Genomic DNA, 19,876 nt, shown 5'->3' with positions numbered 1-19,876 from the left:
GAATTTTGAAAAATCCGTGCATGCAGGAAGCGATAATTAATATATCAAGCGTGTTGAATGACGATTATGCGTTTCGTTTTATTTAGATTAAAATTTTTAAATAATAGATAATTCAACAAGAAACTTTGTAATTAATACGTTTCGTATCATTTGTGACTTTAAAACCGATATAAATAATAATTCGTTTTTCTAACGAATAAAATTTAAATACGGTCCCCAAATATTCGTAACGTAAATAACGTTGCTTGCGGTATTAGGCGTCTGCAAGCGTTACATCATTATGTTATCTACTTCTTAAATGATTAATATGTTATTGCAAATAGCATGTTTCTAATTTATAGTTTGAGAATATAAAACCGCGATTTTACGAATTAATCGCAACAGCCATATAGGTCAGATAACATGAACTTAAAAGATTGGTACACAGTTGTAATTGTAGTTCGTGATAAAGTATTCTTTCAAATGTAATGATAAATTTATACTATTTGCAGTTTTCATGCATGACACATATTGAGCCTGATTATGGTAATGTATATTACGTAGAATACTTTAATGATGCGAATGAAGTTCTGTTTACCAGTTTCTGTTATACGTGAAATAAATTGACTTTAAAAACTTTTCTCGTTTTTTAAAACGTATAAATACCAAAATTCAATTTGTTAATAAACCATAGTGCGTATGTAAACCTTGATAAATAATACTACTAACAGTGCTAAAAGAACGAGCATGTAAGAATTCACTACGTCCCTATAAAATATATAAATATATAAATATACAACTATGAAAATTTCAATCATGTTTCTAAACTTTTTATATATTAATACATTGATATATTTATAAACACAGAACAAACATACTTAAGTTAAACAGTGTAACATTTTAATACTAGATTAAATTCCGCATATTACAAGTAATATGCTGTCCTTACATATACTCAAGTAGAACATAACAGAAAGTAGATTTTATACCATTGCAGATGCTACTGAACCACAGACCAGTACATGAACACGTATACTAGTATTCCAATAACATGCACAGGTAAAAAATATGTAAAATTCGTAAAAAATAATAAGAAGCACTCGATAATTATGTGTATTCCCATCAAATAGCCTATTATTATAAATATAAAATACTAACTTAAACCAGAAGACATTATGCTGATGTAAATATTTTAATATACCAAATACAATCTTAGCTAACATACTACGCTGCTAATTGTAGAAAACTGTCAAATGCCGACGAAAAACCTGCTCGATAAAGACATATATATTTCAGTTATATTATATATATTATTATATACAAACTTTATATATACTTTTAGTACCCTGTACTTCAATAAAATAAATATTACATCAGCCGTCCTAGTCTTTTAACTCAGGCATATATCGAACCACTTTTGTTGCTCATTTAGAAAGGAATTAATTTTTAAAATTAATCTGAAAGAATTCTTTGTATTGTCAAAAAATACAGGAAACAATTACGTGACTCGTTTCTGGAAAAACAGTCTGTATAGAGAAATTAATATCCATATAACACGATTAATATATTTATCTCGATAATTACACGATATCGTATTATCAGTATGATAATAAAATTCCGCGAATAATTCAAATAATTTCAACAGAAATACATTTCAAATTACGAGAAATGATATAAAATAAATACTATATTTAGTGTTCACTAATGAAAATAAATAATTTTGTTGAATGAACTATCCTGTGGAAAAAGATTAGTTGACTGTAACTTATAGAAACAACGGGTTTCTTCGTACAGATCTTTGCATGTATAAAAGGAAACTCATATTGAGAATTCTGTAGTCATCCTACTCAAAACCTCTCGTATAAATTAGATTTATTACGTAATTATACTGCTCCTCATAATTGAAATTCTCTCCCGAACCTCTAACAAACTCTGGAGCTGGCACCCAAAATTACTCTATAAAACTAACAACACTAGCGTAAAACTAAAGAAATATTCGTGTAAAGTCACCCAATAATTATTCGCGATACAAGTTCTCAGTAATCACGCATCACGTTTTCGTTTAACAGTTTCTTAATCCATTATACAAAACATGCAGTTTCATGTTACAACGAATTAATAAACATTTGTAGTAAAATTCCCACAACGATAACATGATGTGAAGTATTTCATAAATTAAATTTTTGTCAACGTACAAACGTGACGGACACTTTTGTCGGAACTGCGGTAGGAAGACCAGTGATTCCTTCTTTTAAACTCGATCGATCCGGACTAACAGGCCGTGTGTCACGAGCCGCATCCTCCAACTCCTTTTGCATCCTTGCATGCCTCATCCTGAAAAAAAAAAGAACAAACATCCCCGGAGTTGGTAAGTATGGAGGAATCGTTGAAAGAAAGAAATAACGTTGCCTACAGATACTCCAAACAAACGTCGAAAAACACCTTTCGTCATTGGACGAATCATCCAATCGTCAAACCTCATGCAGAATAAAAGAATTAGTGAAACTAACTTTTCGTTGTTGTTACTCGTTAATGTTAACATTAGGTTCCATTAGTCGTATTTATTCAACTATTCAATATTGTTGTATATTTAATCGGGAATTATTTCCAATAACTGATTTGTTTAATAACTAAGCACAATTGCCCTCCAAGCTTTTTAGGTTTACTGGTTCAGAGAATATATTTAGACATGCTATGAATTAATCCGTTAGGGAACGATACATGTGACAACGTTTATGTGCATCGAACGTGGCCAAACGAAATGTGTGAACACGTATGCGATCGTTTGATGCGATCAACTTCCTAAACGGCTCAAAGCAGCAAGATAGCGCGTTAAGCATAATTTCTGTCACATCGCTTGCTTGGACTTACCCGAATTTTGAAATGGTATGCATCAAAAAGGCTGTCGGACTGGAAAAAGTCACGCTGAAACGAAAATGTCAAGCAGTGTGATGTGCTAGCGTAGAAAACTCTACAGTGACAGAAATTCATGTCCCTCTGCGGAAAGCTTAACGTTTCACGAACAGAATTAACGACTGTTTACAAATGTTCAAATTGCTGATGTACGTTGACCCCGATGATTTCTATCGAGCATTAAACTTTATATGGCCACACAAAATTAATTCGTTTAAAAAATAAATTGTTTACGACATGAAATGTGAAGTGACTCAGCTTCAAACTTGTCCCTATAATATATTAATCTATCATGTACTAGAATGGAATAACGAAGTTGATGATAAAGGGGATGTGAAGTATAAACATATGAAAATCGGTCTTCGGATTTACTGACGAGAGCGTGAAGACGCCTGAGACTGACAATTATCGTATTTTAAGAGAATATCGACAGAAGGCATTTTAGAAGACAGTTTTCATCTGTGACTAAAAAAGTAAACGTCTCATGCAATTATATGCACAAAACGATTGTTCTTCAAACGGTTCATTAATTTTTACGAATTAAAGAACTAAAAATTGTACCAAAACCAAATTGTCTGACACTTGTATCGTATTATTTTATAAACTAGCAAAATTTAAAAAAGAAACAATTATTGTGTAAACTAAGTTTCCTAAATTATCAGAATATTTCCCTTATTGATAGTTTATTCTTCGCGTGGTAAATTGTAATGCGAAGTAATAATATGTGTAAGATTATACTTAATTTTAGTTTTAAAGGATAGTATTTTGTACAATGCTTATAATTTAATTTCAGTGTATTATTAACTGTACTTAATTACTGATTTATAATTTAAGGTAACACTGAATTTTGATTTATCGTTATCAAATACTATTAAAATATTTCATTACTAGTTTTATAATAATATACTGAATAATGTAAATAACTACTACTATCGCAGTTATTTAAATCGCGAAATGGTTTCATTAAGAAAAATCGATGGGTTAAATTCGAAATGCATCTCAAAAATCACAAAACAAATACAAAATGGCTAATTCTGTTTAGCACAAATTCAATGAATTTCAAGTAAATACTACATTCATTCATTATAGAATGTTTTTTATACCTTAATAACATACACATTCACCTTATGTTCATTGATATAAATAAATGCTTAATTATTTCTTTTAAAACACCAATAATATGATAAATAACAATTCATACCTGTCTTTCGTTCTTTAACACGTTAACTACCACGCAATTTTTGTTTGACTCCTTTGACTTCCGTTTCTGCCACTCGACAATGAGCAGATTTTAACAAAATATATAGTACCTTTTGTAAACCAAATCTTTGTTTAAATTGCTTTAATAAATTACATTAGTTATAAATAAAATATTATATTTTCTATTTAATATCTTTATTACCTTTAATTAATAAATCAAAATTCAACTACCGGTTCGCGGGGACCGACACAGCGCAAACGGTCGTGAAAATGTCTGGTGCCGGTCGCTAGGAATTGTCGTGGTAGTTAGTGTGTTAAAAATAATTCTTTAAAGTGATTTTTTACAATGTCATATGAATTTTGAGAATGAATTTTGTCAATAATACTATAGTAACACAGATATATCTCATCTTTGTTTAAATATCAATAACTTCAATGTTTCTATAAAATCTAACCTTGTAAAAAGGTTTACCACAACTGTAGATTATAGACAGTCGGAACATTGCCCACATAAAAGTTGAAAATCCTACTTCAAAAACACTACACTTCAATCTAAAGACCTTTCAAATAACTTAAAATGTATAATATGTACGTGTTATGTATATTAAAAATTCATTGTTCTGTATATAATTCATGAAACATTTTAATACGTGTCAACGAAAATGATGAATTAAGATTTAAAAGAAACACCTAAAGATGCAGGAACTAGTTTGAAAGGCACAGACACAAGAAACAATAAACCAGAAAAATACAGAAGCCCACTGCAAAGACACCCTTCTAATGTATATACATAGCAGAAGAAACAGGTAAAAATGATCTATTTAAGAAACATGTTATAATTACAATATGCTACGTATAAAAATATAAAAATTTGTACTATATAAAAAAAAGATCAAAATATTACTTACAACTATGATATAAAACATAATTAGTTTTATATCGACGAACAGTTAATAGAAAGAAGAAAGAAAATTAATATTAGTAAAAAGCTAATAGCAAAACTAAATACATATACTCACTTCAAAAAGTTATCATTTTCTATGTTCACTTTCTCAGCATCTCGAGTTTTATATTTAATGAAGCGTTCTATTAATTGACGGTTTTCGTCCTGAAAGCAAACGTGATTTATTAATTTTTATAAAGGTAATCCAAGTTGTAATATTTTGCATGGTATTATAATAATAAAGAATATCTCCATATGTATACTGTTGTTCAATAAATACCTGCATTTTTCTAAGCTTTTCTTCTAAAGATGTGAAAGCAAGTTGTAAGGCTTGATGTTCATCTTTCAGCATTTGATTAATGCCTTCCAGCTCCTTTTCTCTAGCAAGGCAATTAGTTACTTCTAAACGTAAATTGGTATTGATCTCCATACACTCAGCAAGACTAAAAATTTCATTATTATAATACTATTGGTTATTGACATTTTGTATAAACGTATTAAAAATATTTTTCTTAAATGAAGATGATAAATACCTGGCATCCTTGATTTGAATTTCCTTTGTCATTTCTTGTACTTTATTATTAAGATCTACTATCTGCTGTGTATGTTCTCCCTTCCTTTTATGTAATGTTGCTAATTCCTCTGCTTGTTTTAAAAGACGAGCTTCGATATCACTAGTTGCACCTGGTACAGATGCACCACCAGATGTTGTCCGACGAAGGGTTTCAATTGCTATAGTTAATTGAATATTTTCCCCTCGTAATGTGTTTGCCCTATCGAATAATCCATTATCTATAAATTAAGAACAACAAAATATATTTCTAGCTATGTATTACATTTTGTTGGCTTTGCTTTACTTCATTTAATAATTACAATGAAATGTTAAATATATTTTCAATATTAGTATTAGATTGAATTCAGGTTACTTAAATACATAAAATCAATTAGATTGAGAAATATAAAGTACAATATCTTACGTAAACTTATGAGATCTGCAAAACAATATGTTTGTCTTCTGTTTCTCTCTTGAAGTTGCAAAATTAAATCTTTTCTCCAGTTATTATCTTCTCTAGAAAATAATGAAACACCTGGTTCATTTGCTGCCATTTTCGCTATATAAAATGACTCGTTGGTCTTCTCGGAACGTAAATTGTTTTTCGTCTTTTCTTATCAAAATCGTATAAAAACCATTTGACAACACAGTTGGTGGATATTTTGCCAATCTTCACTTCTCGACATACACTGTTTTCCCACACAAAATTTAGTTCTGTTCAGCAAAGTCGCATTCGAATATTAATCGCTATCAACATCGAAAAATCTCGTATTAATCACATGACATTTAGATTTACTGCAAATATTTTTAATTATGAAAATAGCTAGTCTAACCTAAACATACCAAACACTACACTGTTACCCTGAAATTGCCGATTATTCGAAACATCGATATATTCTATTTGCGAGTTTCAAAGTATCTTTCTTTAGCAGACAACTTCAGTTAGCCTACAGCAGAGGATGAAATATTTTTCGTTATTAAATATTTGGTATCACAATAGATCAATGTATTGCACATAATTTAATACGAAGGAAAATTTATTCTAACCATATTAAAAATAAAATGTTTTTGACAAAATCAACAAAATGTGTGACAGATGATGAGACAGTAATCTTCCTTCTGCCAGACAACCCCTGCGCATTATCCAGGTTCGATAAATATTTTTGCCAACTTTCACTGATTGAATTATATCCCTGAAAAATAATATTCTAATCATATTAATTTAAATAAAAAAGTTATGTTTTTTATGATATTCAAATATATTACAATACGTATGAAATTTTTATTTTACTCCTATGGTAACGCGTATTTGAAAGACAATTGCCAAAATCCTAAATATTTTATATTTTATATTAAAACTTTACTCTTATTTAGCTAATGATGATAACTAACATTGAAATGTAGAAAGAAAATGCATTTTGGTTAAGATCTCTCAATTTCAAGGAAGTCTTATTACAATGAAACATCAAAACAAAAACACGCAAAGATATTATGGAAAAGAAACAAGCAAATCTATTATTAGTACAATGGAAGTAACTAATAAGTTCGTGTTTAATTTCGTATAATTTGAGTAGATTTTAATTTGATCAAAAAAGGTTTTCTAAATAGTCTTGGTACATATTCTAAGCTAGAATGTGGAATTACGCTATTAAAAACTTAAATTCCATGTAATTTAGTTGTAGAAAGGGTGGTAAAATAAATAAAAAACAAAGAACTCAATTTCATCCGAAACATAGAAAATTTCATACGAATATTGTTCGCGACGTCAACCCATTGCAATATTTGTTTTATGCAATACTTAATACTGATCTACGAATGGATCTGGGAACAGCAATAGCAACAGTAAGAGCAATATGAATTTAAATTTAGAATTTATCGGAGTAATAAACAATTATCGACAATTATATATAAAAAATAATAATAGTTAATTTTAGATAGCAGATGGTTTGATATCACTGTACAGTAAATTGGACTCTGATCAAATAAAATGTCAATACATTGACAATTGGATAACACATGGGTAACGCATAGATTAATACTTTTGTCATATCTACTTTCTCGTGTACTCGCAATTGGACTACAATGTTCAACCTTTGTTTAATATTTCATAAACAGAAAAAAAATAGTAATTTTGAAGGGATATGATCATAAACATTTGAAGTATCTCAAAGAAGAACTGGAGTTTGTAGCAGTTGATACTTTTGCAGTTCGTGAAGCTTGGGGTCGTAATAAAGCAATTCTAATGTTAGCAGTTTTTGGCTTGAGGGAAGATTTAGACGAAACTCTTGGACAATTATCACATTTACGGTAATACGAATATATGTATGCACAAGTAATAGTTAGTTTGCGATACAAATAAATAAAATTCCTCGTTGAATGTATCGTATAAAGTTGAAAGTATTTCATTTGATTTGTTTAACGATCACAATTTCATATTTTTCGTATAGAAATAAAATTGTATGTTTCTGTACCAACAGCTGATATATTTACATAATGTCCTTTAGGACATTCTCGTAATCTGATTTAAATTGTTACGCAGTGTTGTGTTTATATGACTTCTGTCGCGCATTGATTATATGTTTCCAAAACAATCTTCTAAATTTTCTCAATGTACTTTACTTACCATCGGAGTAATCGTGGATATCGGTGTTTAAAATGGCAGACGAGCCCTAACAGTGCGTTTGATGGTAGGGCTACATGTGCTTGACAAATATTGTGATCGAAGAGACAAGGCAAAGGACATAGTGCACTAAACCGCCAAAGGTTGCACGCGAAGCGGCGCCACGCCCGCCCCACCATGCTGAACGGTTAGTCAGAGGGGTCAGAGGAGAAGCTGTTAGTCAGTCGGCGCAGTCGCTCGCCGCGTTTTATGCAACCAGTCTTGCTTCGGAGCGAGTGAATCTACTTCTCCAGCCTTTGACAGACGGGGAAAGCGTGTGCAGTGGCATTGGTGTCCGTCTGGCCGCTCTTGCTGGTCGGTCCTTGTCAATCGTACGGCTGACTGTTCCGACGAGGCAACCGATTCGGCCCGATCCGGTTTTCTTCGTGCTCGAGCATAGTACGATTGTGTAAACGACCGTACTACGTACAGCGTATTCTCGTCAGTTGCGTGCGCTGACTTTGCCGGCGAGAGCAAGCCAGGGTTTGAAGGCGGTGTCGATTGTGTGTATTAGGCACCATTGCCTCGCATAAAGTTTTACATTCGGTCCGCCAACGTAGGCTCAGTTGTACGGTTGCAAACTCGTGTCTACCGATCGAGTGCCAGTGCGACGTCAGTCGGGCGTGCTACACGGGTGTATTATCCACGACTGTGTGCCTATAGAATGTGTGTATGTGCGTAACGTGTGCGTAGAGGAAAACAAATTCGTCGCTGCTGGGGCAAGAAAGAGATAGAGGAGAGAAGAGTGGGAGAACCGAGGCGGCCGTGAATCCGCGATACGTGGCTGCGTTCACGCCGCCGCATATTCCACACGGCACGACACGAAACACGACGACGTCAGCCCAGACTACGAGAGGAGAGAGGCGCGTATCAGCACGCCTTCCGAATTATTACGAATTCCTATAGCTTTGACGCGCCTTTTGGCGCGTACAGCCTCCTCGTTCGGTCGACTTCCTCGACCTCCTCGTCGCCACTATGGCGGACGACGAGGTTCTCTTCGACGAGGTTTACGAGCTCTGCGAGATTATCGGCAAGTGAGTAATAAAACCATGAGAAAGAACGAGACAGCTGCGTTGCATTAGTGTGAGTCAGGGGCGAGACAGAGAGGGATAGTGTCAAAATGCTAGAAAAGACGAAAAGACGACAGGTTTATAAGAAACTGTTCGATGTAGCGAAAGAACGTGCTTTGACAGACGCATTTTATGCATGGCCCATCCTCTGTTTCGAGTATGTGTATACATTGCACGTACATCGTGCGTGCTCAGCTTAGGCGTATAGACGTGGTTCGTGCGCGCGCGCGCGATGCATGCACCGCGTGTACGAACGATGACGTATACATGTTGACTCAAAAGGGGCGAATGGGTAACAATACAAAAGTAGGGGAAAAGGTGCAAGTCTATACTGTAAGAAAGCTGATCTCTGCGTGCCGTTCGAACAAATTTTTTCCATTTTTTGAGTTTGATAAATTCTATCTACTACCATGACACGATACTTTTATTAAAAGGCAAACATTTTTCCAGTTCTTAAATGTGTCCGATGGGCAACAAATAAACTGTCACATCTCATTGACATTTTCTCTCACTCCATTGACAGTAAAATATTGATTCGAACATGTAAAGCATTTGTTTACATAGTACAGATAGTCTGGAGTTCTGACTCCACGTTAGAAACGGTTGGGAAGGTTAGTTATCAGACAGGTATGAAATAAATTATATTTAATGCCAACCGTATCAAATGGAGTAAATTCTCGTGCCAGATATTTTTACGGTTTTCGGCTTATCTATTAAAGCTTATCTACTGACTGATTCCTGTTAAAGAACTATATTAAATACCAAGATTAACTATAGAGTCTGTAAGTAAATTTGTATACGTTTGACATTTTATGTATTATAAAGTATGTACATAGAATGTCATTACTATATAAACTTAAAGACTCCTACAGTTATTCAAACTTGGTATGTGCTCCAAATCCTACGTCTTTGTGGGATTAAAGTTAAATAGGATTAAATTGTACATAAAGACATCGAGTCACGCATACACACTAATCCCTCTTTCATCAAAAGAATGCATACGAATTGAAAAGGACTATTAAGTAAGAGTCTGATTTACTAAGTAATGCGTCGTTAGAAAAAAAAAGTGGGGAAGTACATTCATTTTGAAAATCGAAAAAGTGTTGCAGCTTTGCATACGGTTTTCTGTACTTTCATGTAACGAACGCGGGAGATCTGTACAAAACTTGCCAAATACCATTGCACAGCTCTTAATGCTGGCACGTATGTAGGAGGTGGGATGGAAAAGTTGGTCTACACCTCTTTTAGGATGCTTGTCTTACTTTTCATCCTCCTCGTAAATCACTCGTGGAAGGTCGTGTATGCTACGACTATGTTTTCTGAAAAGTCAGAGTAAATTCTTGCAGATGCAATTTGTCCTTGACCTTGATTCTGGACAATCGTCCGTTGCAGACCCGTTGGAGATAATGGAGATAATGTTTTATCGTATTAATACTACCAAAGTTTTTATACTCGAGTGCGGCACAGCATGAACATATACGTTCTTCCTAATTTCGAAACAAAAAATTGAAATAAATTCTTGGTAATTCGTTTATCTCTTTACAACTGCCGGAAAATGAATTCTAATCCTCTAAATGTAAATTTGAATTATATACCAAATTGGAGAATCTGTAGGGTCTGTAAATAAACTTTCATAGTATTTATCATTTAATAATAACTATATTTTGTAACATAATAATACAGAAAATGTTAGTATATAAATTTTCTCACAGACTTTATAGTTACATCCTAATAAAATTAGAGTTAAGGTTCATTACCAAGAAACTAATACAATTAATATCACATATTTTATTTTGGTATCATTCTCTGCGACTTTCCAGTCTCATTTACTGTTGCAGTAGACGTGCTGTTTGTTTCGTGTGTCATCCCTTTGGCATTCAGCCAATTATTAACGGAGATAACATAAAGTTAGACATGATTCGTAGAAGTAGAGTTAAGTGTCATTGATCCTAATTAGTCGTTGCCTATACAACGATACGGTGGGAAAATGTCATTGTATCTATTTACAACTCATTAGAGATCATGTTTTATTTCGGAGAGACGTTCAAATGAACGCAGTACTATTGCAACAGTAGTCGCATTTAATATTTATTTAGTACGTCGAAAAAAATCTGCTTGTAGATACTCGCTCTGTTGTTATGTTTTGATGTTTCACTATTGTAACGTTTGAATAATGTACTGAGGGTCACATTTGTAAAGGTGGCAAACGAACAAAGACTTACAAAACCAAATAAACGCATGTTTTTATGTTGTTTCTCCTTTCCTCTATAACTTATACTTTTTATTTTCTTAAGTAGATATCCTAGATTTTTAGTGTTTCGATAGTTTAATAGTAGTGAACTTTCAAGAACTAATTCAAAATTAATTTTATACCCCAAACAAGCTAGTTACCTATAATTGATGTTATCCGATGTTTTCTTTAGTGAGACGAATGATAAATTATACCGATATTGGTTTGGATTTTTCCCCAGAAGTTGAGTGAAAATTGCCTTAACCGATACAAAGGACCCTATTCTTGTTCATGATAATGTATGTGTCCATATCTCATGTTTGACACTGTCACATTTACTGTACTTCCTAGATTTATCTTCCATGATTCACCACTCTTTTGGTCGCTCGAACAGTATACTAAATTGTTCTCTATAAAAAAATGTCGTTTCAACTTTATTCAATGAAAAGACATACTTTTAGTATTGCGCCATTATATGCTATATTTATGATAGGTCCATAAAATCACCTTGGGTTTAAAGACATTACTTATTGGAAAATTATTAAATTATTTGGTTTAGCGTAATAAGTAGGTAAAATGATTTTCTTTAAAAATAACACATTCTCCGAGATGCGTAATGAGTCACTTCCGGTGTAATCTCAGCATGGAATCTAATCGTCTGTTCCGTATCCTCTGTAGTTGTTGGTTATTCACGACAAACTCGATTCTTGATTTATTTCTGACCTCACGATAAAAATCATTCTTTTATATTTCTTTCAAAAATATGTGTATAAACTCGTGAATTAATATTAATAAAACCAGGAACAGTTAGATGATTATTTTTGATTCACTAAACACATTAACATAGATTTCATTCATCAACTACACTCAACGAATACACATTCTTTAATTTAATTTCTTCCTAGTGTGTAACAGTGGTTGCGGTTTACGTCGGTGAATACTGCGCGGTAGAATTACAAAATTGTTTGAAATCTCAGGTACATAGCTCCTGGTGAAACGAAATACGAAAAAAATGAGATTTATGCGGATGAGGAATTCTTATTACGCTTAAGTTGCTGGTTTTACTTTCTCGTTTAAGTTGTCTTATGGTAACGTCAGAATTGCGAGTGGCTGCTGTCAGAACGTTAGTTACAGTACCTTTGCACATTATACTTTATTCTTTTTTTTAATAAACAGAACCGTTTTCCAAAAGTTTTTAATTAAATTCGCCTGTATTTCTGTCGCGTATGTCGATGTAAGATATATATAAATAAAACAATGTAGAAATATAGGAACATCAACGGTAGTGTTTTTCTTAGACTTGTAGTTACTGCCCAATGACATTCGATTGGCAGCGTACATCAATGTACATAGTTTCTGTTTCCCATAAATCGTATCTATCAAATTGCAGTATCCCAGAACCGTGTCAAGAGTTAGATTTGGCAAGTGCTTGTGTTCCAATTGTCTCTATATAGGAGGCGATATTAAAACTCCTATTACATTCAGCGGCGGTATCGTCGGGATTTTCCTCCGAAGGCTGTCAATAGGGCACACGTACGAGACACCTTTTTTTATATTAGTTGGCATCCAATTTATCCACTCCATTTTGGATTCTATTCTGTCTTTGCACAGATAAATACTCTCACTGATCGATGGTATGAAAGGATCATTCAGTCCCACGAACGCAGTACCCTTTTTGCTCACTGGGTCATAAATGACTTTCCAGAAGAATTTAGGGACTGTCAGAGTCTTTTCCGTGCCAGGCTCAGCCAACTGTATCGTCTGTTGTTGTCCATTTTTGTCTGCCATTGTCATTTGTCCGTGAACTCCCGTGTAAACTTCGATGTCCCGAGAACTCTGTCTGGTGAAGTTCTGAACGCCCACTTCCAGATACATCCAGTTGCCACCGTTGAAGCTGGCCCATTGGGGCGCAGCGTTTAGGTATGAAAATGTGGCGTTCTGTTGGCTACCGTAAATAAAGTCACTTTTGGCCGATATGTGCCCGCGCGAAAGAAATTGACCCTGGTTGATATACTTCTTCGCAATTTCCTCAGACTGTAGAATTCGTCCGATTATTTCGATCTGAACTCTCCAATTGTAGAGCCTTTCCATATTCAGTCCGGCGAAGTAGTTCGCGTCTCTCCAATTTCTAGGCCTAAAATGAGAATTAATGTAGCACGGCAGGATTTACATTGTGTCGTTATCGGGTTTCTTTGGGATATTCGAGCAAGGTAGTTACACATGTTTCGCGTATAACACTGTGCTCCGAAGAAATGGGCGTGACTCCTGAGTAGAGCGCCTTAAAATCGAAAAGAGGCGCCAAAGAAAACTTTTTTTGTTTGTAAAATGTGAATAACTTTAACTTCTGTTTCGATCAATGCATTGATTATTTATTTGAACCTCGCCCTTTCAGTATGCTGTGACTCTTTTCGAAATAAAGTTACTTAGAATTGATACAGAGTAGAAAGCAGTAACAATCTTTAAATGATCTTTTTAGTAAGTCGTGTGATATCGCTTGGGAATGACGAATAACCAGCGAAGGAGATTCGATATGATTTGTTTAATCAATATCAACGTTTCGGTCACCATGTTGGGTGACTCCCTTCAAGACAAATTTCAGATACCAATTCTGTAAAGTATTATATAATGACGAATTTATACATTTTGCCGAGCATACGTTCATCAGAAAATTGTTCAGAGTGAATTGCTAGATGGAATACAGTGTGAATACCTCGGTGCAAAAGCCATTGGAGAATATTTCGATGAATGTTTGACGGACGGTTGCCTGACGGATAGATCGAATCCACCTTAATTGGGCGTGTTCGTACGTATATAGGGCGAGGTTTCACAATTTAACCGATTTCAAAGAACGGTGCACGATGAACGTCATTTCTTGTTCAATTATCCATAAGTATTTCACAGCGCTAAATCCAATATCAGTCGCAATAACGATTCATATACTTATTTACAAAATATTTCTGATTCTTTATCTTGACAAATCTTCCTCCACCCAGTGGAATCTTTTTCCATGTTTACATCTACTTTAAACATTTCTTTTTTAATTTTGAACGCCGTATAAATCCTCGTAACTTTTTACCATATAACTGAGACGAAAAACCATCTCTCGGAGTTATTAGTTTTTTTTTCTAAACGAAACTACATTACCGCATTATACTTTTATCTCTTGCATACCGTAACCGTCGTGTAGAGTTCTACCGTGTACCACATGACCTAAAAAAATTTCCTGAAACTTATACATTTTAAACGAAACATTGGAAACTTTATTACGCGAAGTTAGTTCCCCCGTGTTTCTAACTTTCATCCCTAATAGAATACACCGGCGCACGTTTACCAGTACACTATTTAGAAGATCTTTTCGTGAGCTCTCTAAAATGGTCTATCCGTTTATCGATATATGTGTCGATATACGTGATGTTAATACTGATGTATTTTCCATATATGGAGAATATTGGCAATGTTTCGCAGAAGCAATTCATCTATCTATATAGAAATAACATACTAGATTGCACCATGTGATGTATTATTTTGCAAAGAAACTTGCCCCGTTTACGTGGATTGTTTGAAGCCAATTACTAATGAATTTGCAATCATAAATTCTTCCGCGCTTATGCTCTCGTAAGAATTATTTGCGAACGGCGTTGAAAATTCTGTACATAAATATTCAACTAATTGATGCCACGTAGCTTACCTGGGATATCCAGTCTGCACATTGCCATGTTTGTTGGACATCTTAAATTTTGTGTAATAAGTCTCGTACGTATTGTCATTGCGACACAATTCTATTGTCTGCAAGAACCTGTCATTCAATTGAAAACCGATTTCCATAGAGCGATATTGGTTCAGACAAAGCTTCTGAAGACTCCTGACGGTGACTTGCAGATTAGTTCGACAGGTCAATGATGAAAAAGTACGAGGAATCCTGTTGACGCTGAAGATTGTGTCACTGATACAAGTAGCAACAGCTTCTTTACGGTCGGGTACAACTTGGATATAATTATCGTTGCCAGGGCATGCCAAACGAACAGATCCACTGGGGAGTTCCAAGGAGCTTCCATGTTTCTTGTCAGGATAAAAAAAGGATTCCCCATTTTCTGTCAAGACCAGCGGTTGCGGTTCTTTTAAATCGCCATCTTCATGATATCGTATGGATACTGCACAATACGCTGAAGAATTGAAACACAATTAGTATTTATCATGATCACTGTATGTTTTTAAAAATAAATTTACCGGAGTACACTGTCGGTAGGAAAAGACAGATGAGCAAGAATAAAGATGGAAACATGATTTATTGTCCAGCTTGACACGCGAACCATTATAATTGTCTGAATTATTTCTTGCGTTTTATATGCTTCGCCTTAATATGATATCAATATATTTTATCTTACGGAGATACTTAGCGATAACAGCAATCGAGACAAAAGAGAAAAACAGCCAATGATCATTTTCTTCACAGCCAATGATCATTTCCACTTCTAGTGAAAACATTGTGATAAAATAATCTATAATGTCGTTAGTCGACAGTGTCTAGCTCAATCGTTATACCGTGGGTCATCTTTGATCCTAAGGGTACACCCATCTTTTGCGACACGTATTTCCATTAAGTCGGTTAAAAATGAACGATCGTAGAGTATGCCAATAATTTGTCTGCCTATTTTGGTTTCATCTCAATAAAAATGTGATCGATTAAAGCGTGACTAGATAATCGAAAGTCTATCGCACTATTGGAACGTCTTTATCATAAACATACATTGTGTTTATGTTTACGCGTACGTTCGTTCAAAATTTGTTCAGAAATTGGACCGGTATTTTCCTTATTTGTGTACAAAGAGAACACGAGCTCCAGATGCACGAAGTTCAACGTTTAAAGTTTGTTCAATGTAACTCCATCTTGGAAACAATGGGGCGTCGGTTCACGTCTGGGAAGATCGTCTTTGATGCCAGGAAGGGTAACTTGATTTCATGGAGTCGATTTTAGTGTCACGTCTGAGTTTGAGCGGATCAAACTTTCTCGCTACAATATTCTTGATTATATGTATGTCTACTTCGACCTGACACTGAAGCGTGCCAATCTATGCGTTTAGGATAAGAATAAATTCTGTCCGTCCGTGTATACTAAACATGGCAATTTTCAGCGAATTGTAACAGTGGTAATATCATGAACTAAGGTAGAATTAAAATTCTTGAGGTCTTGGACTGGGACATTATCCTTCTCTAAACATTCGTGATTTATTAAAATTTATTTCTCAAGTGAACTTTTTAAATCGTTGCCAGTAGAATTAAAAGGTTCAAATTGAACATATTTATCCACGGTTTATGAATGTGTTTCTAAAGACTTCGGTACGGTTGGAAAATGTCAAGTAACTTTCTCAGGAAAATATCCCCGATGTATAATAGGTGAAATAAATATAGCAAGGTACTTGAGGAACGCTCGAGAGTTCTGTTGAGCAATACTGGTACACAAGCCGCCAAATACGGTTTTCGTAATTTACTTAATGGACCCGAGTTGGGTCCGCTTTTATTTTTTGTCATGAATCTTTGTTTTTTCTCCGTATTTCCACGGAAAAGTTTTCCTTTAAACGTGACTGGAGAGAGTAAGAACTCAGGAAACTTTCCAACCGATGCTCGCCAAACCGATGTGACCGAGCGGTTTCTCGTAATTTTTGGAATAACTTGCGCAGTGATCTAACTTCTTTTGTTTGTACATGATATTCAAGACACCGGATAGTCAAACAGAGAAACGGGGCACGATGTTAATTTATAAGAAGAAAAATATTCCTTTGCCCTAATTTTTCTCTCGTAATACAAACGTAATACGTGTGTTTGAATTCATCTCAACGTTTCGTCAAACACTGAAACTATCAGTTTCAACAATCACGTTTGTTAGTTGGCTGAGAACTCATTTCACGCACATCAGCAACAGTAAATCAGTAGGTTGTAGAAGTGTTTATGAAATACATCAATAGCTTATTACTGGTTTAAACGAACCCCGAAATCCTGTGATGTGTATTGAAAGTGTTGTTTATTCCTGAGTTTCTCTAATAATTCCATTTATCATGTTCAATTTCCTATCCTCCCGTTTCCTGTTCGCGAACAGCGAGCCCGTCACGTCTATATGCGTCCAATAATGTGGAAACAACTAAACTATAGAGGTAGAACATTAATGTCGATGGAGAGCGACTTTAACGATGCACTTTGACACCGAGTGCTGTTTCCGCCTTCACAAGTAAATGCATGCTACCTAATTACATCAGGTCCATCGTTCTTATTACAGCTATCGCCTTTCTTATTCTGTGTGAACGTTATGTTATGCTCTAGAGTCTCTAGTTCAGAATTTTCCGAAATATTTTCCATACCTAATACTGTATATTTGATTTGTAAATGGAAATCGATGCTCCAGTTCGAAGAAAATTACGTAAATTCCGATTGTCTCCATTTTTCAAGTTGAACTAGTTTCCGAAATTTTCAATATTGTCACAGAGAAAGTTCTTTTCTAGGTTGCATCTATACTTACAACTGAAGTGAACTGGAATAAGCTTGAATCGTAAAAACGTGTAGAAGGTACTATCGTGCGTTAAACATTAAAATTAGAAACGGAACCGATCCGTTTCGTCGGACGACCGCGTCGAAGTTTTTCACGAAAGTTCGCATTCGCCTTAGCAACACTCGTACGAAAGTTCTTCTTACACCTTCGTGATTTCGATTTCCTTCGCATCGTAGGAAACTGAACAGTGGAATACGCGATATTTCTCGGGCCAGCGAACTTCTTACAAAAGAGGCACTTCTGTCGGTTCTTGTAAAGTTATTATTTAGTTATTATTTAACAATGAAAATATAACAAGAAGGAAACAGTTACCAGAGACACATGGTTACGATAGATAAAAGGATTGTGTAGATAAAAAGTTCCAATATCCGTATGGACGTTGAAATCACAATAAGCGTCCACCGGAATACGAGTACAAGAAACGTCGAAAGAGCTTTAGTCGCTACAGTAGTTGATCGTACGGTCCAAGCGATAAAATCTTTCTGCTTTTAAAAGACTTAGTACTACTTGAAACTTGTAGTTTCCCGTCCAGGACGATCTTTAAGAACTTTGCATGTAGGTCACAGACAATAAAAACCAATAATTTTAGGGCGGTTTCGGTTTCCTGATCAGGCAACGCCCGGAAAAATGTTTCATTCTTTATTAATAACATTCTTGACGGTAGTCGCGGTAAACTTTTGTTAAAATAAGATACCTATACGTACGATAATATTTTAGGATTCCAGTCTTTAAGACATTTGATTCTGTCTGGCATTAGAGTACATACTTAGGAATATACACTTATGCGGGTACTACAGGATTCGAAGTTTCGAGACCAAACCAATTGAACCCGATCCTATCTATACTCTCGAAACCCTCAGGCGTCAAACTACAGAAATCTAATCCTTCGAGTTAGATATAACAGTATGAAATCTGAGATATTAAAAAGGTGTCAATGAATTTTCCACGAAATATCCGACAGAGTTTTAAAAAATTATTTAGGTCGTGTGCTCGGACTTTTACATTAACCACTTAATTCACGGTGGTAATGGAAATTCCAGTTGGCTCTTAGTTTGGTTACATTTTAACATCCTAATTGATTTAGGTGTACATTTCGACTGCAAAGCCAGTCTTCATCTGCGCAAAATGAAGAAATAGCCTTTGTGAATATACATACATCACTTCGGCAGTACGGATATATGAGCCAGAAATCAAGAATGATAAAGCGAATAGATAAAATTTATTTTCTGAAATTGAGACATGACTTAAACCAAATTCAGACCTCTGTGAAGATAACATAGATTTATTTTTAGTTTTCATGAAATTTCAATTATAACTTGATCAAAGATAGAATGCTACATCAAATGGTACGTTGAAAATAGAAAGACGTTTTAATAACTTTCAATCTGTTCACAATGAACATATATCTTGTATCAATAAATGTGCGGAGTTCAATTACTACAGTCTTAGGTTTCATTTATAGGCTAGAATAAGGTCAAATATAGCAGTTTCTGGTGCCACCGGTAATCTGATATATAGCAGTGTTATATCTATAGAGCGATTCGTTTATGTAGACGATATTTAATTGCTCGTAAGCTTGTAATGTAAAAACATTAATTAAACAAAAGTTACGTGATATCGAGGGTGGCATACTGGGTGATTCACCTAACTTGTGGTCTCTAAATAACTCGTGAACTGTTTGTTCTGTGGAAGAATGTTTCAAACAAAAGTTGTACGACATCGAGGACGATGTGCAATAAAAATTGATTATATTCTAGAAAAGTTACAATATTACTATCTTCGATTTCG

At 34.5% G+C, this 19,876-nt stretch overlaps 3 protein-coding genes across 7 annotated transcripts in view; 1 reads left to right on the top strand and 2 right to left on the bottom strand.

Moving 5' to 3' along the window:
• Nucleotides 1-6,437, bottom strand: part of LOC122396914 (autophagy-related protein 16-1) — a 688,248-nt gene extending 681,811 nt beyond the window's left edge. Inside the window, exons 1-5 of the mRNA XM_043395679.1 lie at nt 6,013-6,437; nt 5,569-5,827; nt 5,316-5,478; nt 5,112-5,200; nt 2,175-2,313 (exon numbers count right to left, since the gene is read on the bottom strand). Coding sequence (XP_043251614.1) covers nt 2,175-2,313; nt 5,112-5,200; nt 5,316-5,478; nt 5,569-5,827; nt 6,013-6,142 — 780 coding nt within the window. The 5' untranslated portion in view covers nt 6,143-6,437. The remainder of the gene's footprint in view (nt 1-2,174; nt 2,314-5,111; nt 5,201-5,315; nt 5,479-5,568; nt 5,828-6,012) is intronic.
• A 2,029-nt stretch (nt 6,438-8,466) lies between these two features.
• LOC122396921 (peripheral plasma membrane protein CASK) overlaps nt 8,467-19,876 on the top strand; it is a 236,356-nt gene continuing 224,946 nt past the window's right edge. For all 5 annotated transcript variants that reach the window (XM_043395697.1, XM_043395698.1, XM_043395695.1 and 2 more), the window contains exon 1: nt 8,467-9,281. In XM_043395697.1, coding sequence (XP_043251632.1) covers nt 9,223-9,281 — 59 coding nt within the window. In that variant the 5' untranslated portion in view covers nt 8,467-9,222. The remainder of the gene's footprint in view (nt 9,282-19,876) is intronic.
• Nucleotides 12,772-15,867, bottom strand: LOC122396923. The gene is made up of 3 exons (XM_043395699.1): nt 15,775-15,867; nt 15,236-15,710; nt 12,772-13,681 (listed from the first exon to the last, which is right to left on the bottom strand). The coding sequence occupies exons 1-3, from the start codon at nt 15,827-15,829 to the stop codon at nt 12,994-12,996; spliced, it is 1,218 nt and encodes a 405-aa protein (XP_043251634.1). The 5' UTR covers nt 15,830-15,867; the 3' UTR covers nt 12,772-12,993.

The sequence above is a fragment of the Colletes gigas genome, unplaced genomic scaffold (assembly GCF_013123115.1).
Source record: "Colletes gigas isolate AHSC1104 unplaced genomic scaffold, ASM1312311v1 Colletes_gigas_Sc00008, whole genome shotgun sequence".
In the NCBI taxonomy this organism is placed as follows: Eukaryota; Metazoa; Arthropoda; class Insecta; order Hymenoptera; family Colletidae; genus Colletes; species Colletes gigas.
The sequence above is the reverse complement of the archived record's forward strand: the minus strand, read 5'-3'. Positions and strand labels throughout refer to the sequence as shown.

Excerpts from the sequence above, each read along its gene's own strand:
- LOC122396923 (XM_043395699.1), bottom strand. The coding sequence starts at position 15,829 with ATGTTTCCATCTTTATTCTTGCTCATCTGTCTTTTCCTACCGACAGTG. Across the intron at positions 15,711-15,774 it reads CCTACCGACAGTGTACTCCG|CGTATTGTGCAGTATCCATA; the intron begins GTAAATTTATTT and ends TCAATTCTTCAG. Across the intron at positions 13,682-15,235 it reads GTGCAGACTGGATATCCCAG|GCCTAGAAATTGGAGAGACG; the intron begins GTAAGCTACGTG and ends TTCTCATTTTAG.